Source organism: Lissotriton vulgaris, chromosome 12 (genome assembly GCF_964263255.1).
Source record: "Lissotriton vulgaris chromosome 12, aLisVul1.2, whole genome shotgun sequence".
NCBI classification, from domain to species: domain Eukaryota; kingdom Metazoa; phylum Chordata; class Amphibia; order Caudata; family Salamandridae; genus Lissotriton; species Lissotriton vulgaris.
The window spans coordinates 745,409,514-745,420,118 of NC_141700.1; the positions used below are offsets into that span (position 1 = coordinate 745,409,514).

At 46.1% G+C, this 10,605-nt stretch overlaps 1 protein-coding gene across 1 annotated transcript in view; it reads left to right on the plus strand.

The window, feature by feature from the left end:
- Positions 1 to 9,360, plus strand: part of LOC147678547 (extracellular calcium-sensing receptor-like) — a 95,779-nt gene extending 86,419 nt beyond the window's left edge. The window contains exons 4-5 of the mRNA XM_086946594.1: positions 5,112 to 5,235; positions 8,444 to 9,360. Coding sequence (XP_086802720.1) covers positions 5,112 to 5,235; positions 8,444 to 9,360 — 1,041 coding nt within the window. The remainder of the gene's footprint in view (positions 1 to 5,111; positions 5,236 to 8,443) is intronic.
- The last annotated feature ends 1,245 nt before the right edge of the window (positions 9,361 to 10,605 follow it).

A 10,605-nucleotide genomic window follows, 5' to 3' on the forward strand; every position in this document is an offset into this window, starting at 1 on the left:
ATTTGTGCTGTGTTGCGTTATTCCACTTTATGAGGCCACTCAGGACCATGCAAGTGGCCTTGCGGGGCTTCATTAATCTCATTTGTGGGTTGTGTCGCACTTGCACCACGTTGTATTTTGCAAGTGTGACGCAATCAGGCTCATAAATATGACCCTATATTTTGCATTCAAACTAACAACCCTTCTGTTACAAGGAGAAAATCAAATCATGTCTTCATTGCCAAGGATAGTATTTTTAGTATGTTCTGACTTACATAACAGAAGAACTCTCTCCTGCGGTGGAAAATATAGTTGTTCTGTTATGTATGTTGCATTACAAACATGCTGCAAACATTCTTTTTCATTTTCAAAGACAGTGTTTCCATTTCATTTGCAGTCATTCTAGAAGGGCTGTTTTCTCTGTGACTGTCTTTTGTTTAAATGTATGCAAATAACTATCTTCTATTGTTACAGGTAGATATTTGACTCTGTTTAGCAGGTGCAATGCAGGGGGCTACTTGAGTGGGCCTGTGTGGAATTGGGGCTTTTGCTTAGGATGGATGAGGCAACACAGAATCTTGGCTAACCCAGACATAGGCCCAAATTAGAGTGATCGCCCAGCCAGTGACCTCGTGGTAACTTCCTCAGTAGAAAGTGGTCAGCTTCACTAGCACTGGTGTGGGGGCACTCCAATGATGCATGTGCTGAAACTTGGTGGCTCATCACTGTGTCATGGGCCAAAGGAGTAAAGGAAGACCAGGTTCCTGGTCAATGAGGTGACCATTGAGCTTGCAAAGGGTGGTGAACTTTTATTCCTCCCTCTTATCCTGAATGAGAAGGTATTGTGCTGAACTGGTTGCTTCAAGCCGGCCTTGATCCCAACATGCTGAGTCAACTACAAGCAGAGCACTCTCTCACTCTCTTTGCTGTAGAAGGAAACACATGTGACTGGGAGCCCCAAGAGAGCCAGATAATGGTGCTTGATCCTCCCCATTATCGAAGTGGCCTTCTCCAAAATGTTTATTTGTTTGAAAAAGTGCAGCATTTACTAGTGACATTATGGTGCTAGCACACCCAACAGTAGAGTCTGCTGAAGCTTGAAGACCAAGTTAGCAGAAAAGATTGAATGTAAGAACCATCAGATTTTGCGAGCCAGGTCTAGGAGTTTGTGTTGGCGCATAGGGAGTAGTGATGCCCAAGAGAAACGTAAGACCAGTAGGATACTATGCCTGCAGTACAAGCAGTGGCAGCTCCTCCGCTATGGCGGAGGAACATCGCCCCCCCTGCCAGCACCCTCAAAAACATAAAAAAATTAAATGATAATAAAATGGGTTTAAAACCCATTCTATTATTGTTTTATATTTCTTTTGCCGAGTCTTAGGGATGGGGCCAGGTGGGTGACAGTATTTGAGGGGTAGTGGTGGTCTCAGGCTCTCTCCAACCCCACCTGCATTGCCTGGTTGGAGAGAGCAGGCAAAGGCTTCCAGGCAAATTCACAGCCCTCAAGCCAATCCTGAAGCCGCTCCCATTCATGACAACATCTTCTGGATTGGCCGCAGGGCAGTCTGGGAGATGTGCCTGCCTGCAGTGGAGACAAGAGAAGTAGAAGAGCGCAATGCTGGAGTGCGGTAGGTAAGTTGTTTTTAATTTTTTTGTATTTGTCTCCGTCATCCACCTTTCACCCTTCACCTATTTTCCATGACACGAACCGCTCCTGAGGATGGCATGAAACTAAAGTTGTTGGTTGATGAGGAGCAAGTTGATGTTCATCTTGCCTTTGCCACGTGATCACATTTCTTAAGACCATAGATGAGGCGAACAGTTGCGTTCTACAGTCGCTGATGTTTCCTCAAAGCTCCAATTGTATTGAAACCATACCAGAGTGTCTGCTTTGGTTATTTGTGTATCTACTAAGGAGCATATTGTTAAAAGAATCTTGGGGCATGGAGCTGCGCCTAATGTAGCAGTGCCACGCTCTAACATTGTCAAAATGGAGGGATGCGCCGTAGTCTCCTCCCTGTGTTTCCCCTAGTGCCAGGGGCGGCCTTAGGCATGTGCAAGCTGTGCAACTGCAGAGGGCCGCCAAACCCCAGGGGCCGCCACGCCAATATATATCCTTAAAATAATAGTCATCTGAGGATGGATACGTATTTGCGGGGCTGCCCCTGGAAGGGATTTGGCGGCCTCCGGCTCTGCTCCACTTCCAAACACCCTGACCCCCCCCTCTCTTCACTGGCCACCGCGCCTTGCCCGGACCCCCTCTTCTGGGGCCCCCTACCTACGCTCCCTGCCCAGGGCTGCCATAAGCCTAGACCCGCCCCTGCCTAGTGCTTTGCAAAAAAGGTTTGCTAGCACCAGCGCAGGCACCTCGCCGCCATTTTGCAAGGGTGCCTGTGCTTCTGGTACAATTGTTTATATGCAGGAAGGGACACCTTCCTGCATGTAAACAATCACTAAAGGCGATTTGTATCTTCAATGTGTTCCATGACATTAATTATTTGCGCTGTCTCAGCCTTGTAAATCTTGTTTAGCACCAAACAGCAATGCATGTTGCTGTGAAATGCCTGCAGCAACTCCCATTGCAAGCCCCTTTGCCACAGAGGACTGCGGCAGAAAGGGGCATATTTACAGGGTGCCACGAAACCACGCAAAGTGGCTTAGCATCACCTTATGAATATGGAAAATGGTGCTGCGCCAACGGAGCATCAAAAAAAGTTATGCTCCTGTGGTGTTGAGGGGTTGTAAATATGCCCCTAAGTGTGCTTGGGTGAGAACAAGGTGAGCCTGGCTAAAAATGGCTTTCACCTGGGCCCATCTGTCCTATTCTCCTCGGCATGGTAGGAGTGACTGGACATCCAGCTCGATTCTCTAGTTTCCCCGGAGACTTACATAAGCATTAATGAACATCTCTGAAGACTTGGTGGTGGTGCCTCCGCTTCTATGCACTTATGCAGTAGAGACTGGCACAGTCACAGAGCAGGAACAATGAAGACAGCAGCAGGCATGGGGGTACTGTTTTCTGGTGGCATGTCCTGCTTTTTTCCTCTGCTGCTGTCGGTTATTGGGCACCATTTCTACAGCAGGGTCAGAATTAAATATTCTATAAAGGTTTATCGGTTTGCCTGCTAATGAAGATTCTTAAATAATGCTCCCAGAGGTGAGAAGGCATCTAACGTAAAAAAAACAATAGATGTTCTGAATTTTAAATTCATTTATTGAAATGTCTCTTTATTACAGGGAAGCAATATTACCTTTTCCTCCGAAAACAGATACTGTACAGTGAACATGTTACAATATACTCACCGTGTCAGATTGCATGGACTTTCTAAAATAACCAAATGCAATGTGGGTAAGATTAGACTTCCGCCCACTCATTGAGTAAAACAAGAAAGCCAATGGTGGGCTGGCAAATGCAGGGTAACTAACATGTTAAAAGGGCAGAGGATTCCAAGCTTTAATGCAGGGACTCTTGGTAAGCAACTATATTTCAGACAAGGCCCTACAAGTACTTCACAATAAAGGATGTTAAGTTATGAAACCTATTCAATGCTGGAAAAACTACTCGACAAAGAGAACATTGTTGCCATGTGTATGTGCATCTAACCTCCGGTGTTCCATAATCCGCTGCCCCCCGTGAGGCAGTGCCCCCCCTGTTTTGCGCATGCGCACGCATGCGCATATTACGGCTGATGACGTGGGACCACGCCCACCATCATTCCGTGACGTCACCATTGCGCATGCTCTATTCGAACATGGCTCGCGTCTCGGGCAGAAAGCGCCCGCGGGGTCCTTGTGCCGACCGCTATGCACAGCCCGTCTCCGTACACCCCACCTGCAGGCCGGTATTGCCCCGCATTAAAGCTGGTACATATTTATTAAAAATGTACATGTTTAACACAATACATTTCTGACAGCTCTCAGCGTATCCCCAGTAAGTGTCCTCAATTCTTTCTTCTAAATTCTCAATTTCATCTGATCGGCCTCACTCGGACTTCTTCTCACACCCCTCTCCCTTTCCTTCTGTAATCAAATCTCCATCAGATAGATGGTGATTAAATTGGCATTAAATAAAATGAATTTTAAAGTGTTCCAGCCTCGTACACCGCCTCGGGCTGCTGGCGGCTCGAGGCTCTGAACAATGGTGGCACAAGGACCCCGCGGCCGCTCTCTGCCCTTCTCCGCCCATGACGTAGGGGGGGCAGCCACTCACGGGGATACAATGGTTCTCAGAACATCGGCTATTCCTCGCTCTGCTCTGATTGTTTGCAGCTACAAAATGAACTCATTTTTCTGCATTGTGTTGCAAACAAGATGGCATTTATTCCCCATAGTCATGCTCTGGACTTGGTTCTCGCTGGAATTTCCTTGGTTGAACGGTGTGCCTTCAGCTCATCTAGGTGCCTCAGCAATGGCTTTCATCTTGCCCGTAATGTACAAGCGGCTTTGAGTCTCCTATACAGGACAGAACGTTCTTCATAAAGATCTGCATTTCTTTCACAATTTGTTAAGCTTACATAGAATCATAACATTCTGTAAAAGTGTTTTAAATATCTATGCAACATATATTTGGCCTCATTGTGAATTGACTGAGTTTAAGGGCGTGGGGGGATACCCGGTCTAGAAATAGGAAATCTGGCCGGAATCTCTAAACATAAGTCCAATTATTACAATATATTGTCCCCAGAATTCAAAATATCCATGCAGATCTGAGACTATCAGTTAGATTTCCGCATAGCTCTGTCCATAATGTTTTTGTTACTGGGCGTCGGTTTTGCAGCAGTGATGCAATATCGCCCCCTGGTACCAAAAGCAGCAGTGCCCAGTCTGGTCCTGGCTCTGCCAGCCCTATGGGTATTACAGAAGGGGCTGCACAAGCGTCTGTGGCTCCTTCTATAATGCTAACGTGCTCCAGGGGCACGCAAAGTGGGCGCAAATGCCTGTTGCACCCCCGGGGCAGTTGTATAATACAGCCCCAGAACCACTTGTGATCAGCTGCAGCTCTCCAGGACACAGCTCCTCCAATCCTAGAATGAAGGTCAAAATGAAATAAATGTATTAACATGATGATTGAAAATATGACACTAAGAGAGAGAGTGTCCTTGGCAATAATATAAACCTCTTTCATTGCCCAGGTACCTGTCTCTGTGTGCAGTCCCTTATGTTCCCCTGGATCTAGAAAAGTTGCAAAAGAGGAAGAACCTGCATGCTGCTTTCTGTGTGTTCCATGTCCTCAAGGGGAAATTTCTAACCAGACAGGTGATGTTCTCTTACAAGAGAGTTACATTTTCTATTTATCATTACTTTTTTATTAGAACTGTTTATAAAGACTGAATCTAGCCGCAAAGGGCAGTAGAGTGCTATACACAGCACAATAATGTACAGAATATAAGGGCACAGCAATACAGATGAACATTTACATTGGGTAATGATAGCAATATTTTTGTAAACATTCAGAAGGGATCGAAACATAGCATTGCAGTGGGGTGAGATATAGGAGGGCAGGGTTGTATTCTAAGATAGATGGCACAAATGTTGTGAGGTGATGGGCTTTAAGATCTTCCCTGAGATGTACCCAGGCAGAAGCGAGTTGATGATACAACTACAGGTTGTTCCAGCATCTAGAGTGATATGCAACAAATATATCTTGGTGCATGCATTCTTTTGTAAGCCTCCTACATTTTGGATTTGGTTATTGAATTTCTCCTGGCAGTGTAGGTGTCACTGGGTCAGTTCAGTTTAGAGGCGTGGCAGTTAGGTGCTTACCTGGACAGCCCCAATGACAAGAACACCTAATTCCTGCTGGAGAACCTCACCACCATCGGAATCAAACAACTGCTTACCTCCCCAACCCACTCAGCAGGACACACGCTTGACCCCATCTTCTCCACGAGCAACAACATCATCTTCAGCCGCACATCCAAGTTCCTTTGGACCAACCACAGCTGCATCCACTTCTCCTTCACCAAACCCACCATACACCACCTCCCTCAGCAAAACTCCTCAATTGACATCCACAGATACTAGCACCTCAGCACATTGAGGGATCTCCAACTGCACTGACACACTGGCTCCCCTCAGGAAAGCCCCAGGCAAGCGACGCTACAAGAAAGCCAGCTGGTTCTCTCCTGCCTTTCATGATTCCAGAGGCACCTGTAGATGGCTCAAGAAGAGGTGGAGGAGCAGGAAGACCCCGGAAGACCACTCAGAATTCAAAGCAGCTGTCACAGAACACCACCCCTTCATTAGAACAACAAAGACACCTGCTCTACAAGAAAGGATCAATGTTGACGTACTCAATAGAAAAGAACAATTCGGCCTGGTCAAAGGATTCACCAAATCCAGCACAGAAACAGCAGGCATTCCACGCTCCCAAGACCTCTGCAACAAACTCAGCACCTTCTTCCACTGCAAGATTAAGGAGAACCACAACAGCTTTGACAGCCTTGATGCCCTCCCACCCCAACCACAACCGCTGCACCCAATGACACCGGACCCCAGCAGACCCTGCAGAGCTGTACTCCCCTCACCGATAAATATCATCCACTCCGGAGCACCATATGACCCCTGTCCGCACCACATCTTTAACAGAGATGACAGCTCCATCTCCCCCAAACTCTGCTGCACCATCAACTGCTCCATCAACACTGCCACCTTTCAGGAAGACTGGAAACACGCAGAGATCAACACCGTGCTAAAGAAACCCTCTGCCAACCTGACAGATCTCAAGAACTTCAGATCCATCTCTCCACATCCCTTCCCAGCCAGGGTCATTGAGAAGGCCATCAATGCCCAACTTTCGAAGTTCATTGAAGCAAATCAATCCTGGACCTCTCCCAATCTGGCTTCGAAAGCAACCCGAGGACCAAGACCGCCCTCCTCACTGCCACAGATGACGTCAGCATCCTCCTCAACCGTGGTAAAACTCTAGTCCTTATCCTCCTGGACCTCTTAGCCACCTTCAATATCATCAACCACCACAACCTATGCCCAAGTCCCTACAACGCCAGCATCCATGACAAAGCCCTGGAATTGATCTGGTCCTTCCTCACCGGCTGAACACAGAGGGTCAGACTTCCACCGTTCGACTCTGAACCGGTGAGGACCAGCTGCAGAGAGCCTTGGGGCTCCTCCCTGAACCCCACTCTCTTCAACATCTACATGGCCCCGCTCACAGCCATCATAAGGAACCACAAACACAAGCCAATGACACCCAACTGATTCTTTCCCTCACCAAGGAATCCGCAGTCGCCAAGAACAACTTACAAAACCCGATGAAGGCTGTCACCACCTGAATAAAGGACAGCTGCCTCAAGCTCAACTCAGAGAAGACTGAAGTCCTTATCCTGGGCTCCACCCCCTCTTCCTGGGAAAACTCCTGGTGGCCCGCAGCATTTGGAACACCCACACCCACAGATCATGCACAAAACCTCTGCATCATCCTGGATTCCTGGTTCATTATGAATCACCAGATCAACACTGTCTTACTCACCCTGCTCTAAAAGATCTTCAAGTGGATCCCCACTGAGTCCAGAAAGATGGTCACTCATACACTCATCAACAGCAGGCTCAACTGTGGCAACATAGTCTACACTAGCATCACCCAGAATCTTCTCAAGAAACTGCAGAACATTTAGAATGCCTCCCACAGACTCATCCCCAACACCCCCTGACACAGGCACATCACCTGCTACCTGAGAGACCTTCACTGGCTCTAGTCAACAAAAGAATCACCTTCAAGTTCCTCACACACACCTACAAAACCCTACATGACGTGGGACCTGTATACCTCAACCATCGCCTTGCATTCCACACACCCACCAGTGATCTCAGCTCTGCCCAGCTGGCCCTGGCCACCATCCCATGCATCAGCAAGACAACAGCTGGAGGAAGATCCTTCTCCTACTTTGCAGCAAAGACCTGGAACACCCCGCCTCTCCACCTCAGGCAATCACCAGCAGTGCCTCGGTTCAGGACGGACTTCAAGACCTGGCACTTTGACCAAAGCACAGTGCCTTTGACTGATCAGCTGTCCATCCCCAGCACCTTGAGACCCCTACTGGTGAGTAGATGCACTCTATAAGACACTTGATTGGTTTGATTGATAGAGGTGCACTGATGTTAACTTCATTTGAGGTCGGTCGCATAATTGATTAGGAATTCTATTTTGGTTCTGCATGGGAGGCATTGATTTAAAGTATGAAATATATGCTTAAACTTTTTTTGTTTGGTGAATATTTGAGATACCGCAAGGATCAACAATGAGGTCTTCGGAAGACCAGTGAGTAAAACATCTCTTCTGTTATAAGGCCAGGGCGTGAACCATGCAATGGAAGACTACAGAGAGAGGAAGGGTCTGTTTGTCCACCATATCGTAGGCTGCAATCATGCTGTTTGTGCATTTGTCTTTTAATGGAAACATCAATGTTCAGATATATTACATCTGTATTTTGTTTTGCTATTTCAGATTCCATTGATTGCTTCAAGTGCTCCTGGGATCAGTGGCCAAATCAGAAACAAGATAGCTGCATTCTCAAGATTATAGAATTTCTGCACTATGAGGAGCCTCTAGGAACTATGCTGACCACAACCACCATTCTGTCTTCCATTCTACCTGTTACAATCCTGGGACTGTTTGTTTATTACAGAAACACCCCAATTGTCAGAGCAAATAACCGTGAACTAAGCTTCATTTTGCTCCTGTGCCTCACACTATGCTTCCTCTGCTCATTAGCTTTCATTGGCTACCCCTCACAAGAGAAATGCCTTCTGCGCCAAGTGGCCTTTGGCATCACCTTTGCTCTTTGTGTCTCTTGCATCTTTGCAAAAACCATCATGGTGGTCATCGCCTTCAATGCCACCAAACCAAACAGCAATTTAAAGAAGTGGATTGGGCCCCAATTATCATACATTGTAATCAATGTCTGTACTCTCATTCAAGTACTTTTCTGCATCTTTTGGCTAGTTCTTGCTCCACCTTTTATTGAACGTAATATTACTTCTAAGCCAGGAATTATAGTTCTTGAGTGTAATGAAGGATCCTCTATTGCTTTCTGGGGCATGTTGGGATATCTTGGACTTCTAGCCACAATCAGTTTCATAGTGGCCTTCCTAGCCAGGAAACTGCCTGCCAGCTTTAATGAGGCTAAGTTCATCACCTTCAGCATGCTCGCCTTTCTCACAGTCTGGCTCTCATTTATTCCTGCCTATCTCAGCACACAGGGTAAATATATGGTGGCCATGGAGATTTTTGCTATCTTATCATCTAGTTCTTCCTTGGTTTTCTGCATATTCTTCCCCAAATGCTACATAATTTTGTTCAGATCTGAGATGAACACAAAGGAATATTTGATGGGAAGAGCGACTGCTAAAGTACAAAGTTGAAAGGAAAATAAATATACATTTTCTATGATTCAAATCTTCTTAGTCCTAAGAAGAGCAGACAGTAACAATTAGCGATTTTATGATTTGAAATACTTGGAAGTTAATGGCATGAGTAAAGGATGGAGGGGAAGTTATTTCTCTGTAAGGTTTCTTATGCCTCCAAATCTTCCAACTCCTCTTTTTACCAGTGCCTCAGAGTTTGATTGCTTTGTCATCCCTGCATTTACTGTTTCATTTTAGATGGAGTATGTTAGTCCTGCCATCCTGGGTGTGGTTTTCCCCTAGCCTTATGCCTTCAGGTCATCTGTTTTTGCTATCTTTAATTTTGCTGGCCTTTGGACTCTGCACACTTTGCTACTGCTAACCTGTGCTAAAATGCTTGTGCTCCTTCCCTAAAACATTCTAACATTGGCAACTTTCTTGTAAGGCCCTGGTAAAGTTGCACTACCTGTGCCTAGGGCTTATAAATTAAATGCTGCCAGTGGACCTCCAGCACTGATTATGTCACCTATTTAAATAGTAGTGTAAACATGTCTCAGACCTGCCATTTCAGAGCCTGTATGTGCAGTTTTAAACTGCCATTTCCGCTGTGCCAAGTAAATCCTTGCCATACCCAAACCTTCTCTTTCAATGCATGTTAGTCACTTCTATGGTAGGCCCTGAACCACCCAGAGGGCAGGGTGCAATGTATTTAAATACAAGGACATGTACTTTTAAGATTTACATGTTCAGGTAGTGAACAACTCTTAAATAATTTTTTCACTACTGCAAGGCCTACGTCTCCCATATGATAAAATTTGAATTACCATATTACATTTTGTGTAATTTCCAAATAGGATCAGGTAAGCCATTCATGTTTGGTGTCTCTGGAATCACAATTTAAATTCCTATCTTATGGTGAAGTTGGATGTTAAATTGCAATTCTGAAAATGACACTTTTAGAAAGTTTCCATTTTCTTGCCTTAGCCATTTGGTGCCTGCAGCCTGCCTCTGAGTCACATGACTGTGTGGGTGACAGTGGGCTTTGTGTATTTCTCCTAAAAAGCCACACACAATGGCTAACTTAGATGTGCACTGGTTGGGCCGTCACTGGCAGGAAGGAGGGAGGAGCGGGCCCCAGCCCCATTTACAAATCAATAGATTGTGACCTGCCTCCACACAAAGATCTGCATACCCTCTGCAAATAGTTTGGAGCAAGGGCCAGGAAGGCAGGGCACCTGTGCACTTAAAAGTTAAGCCTCTGGA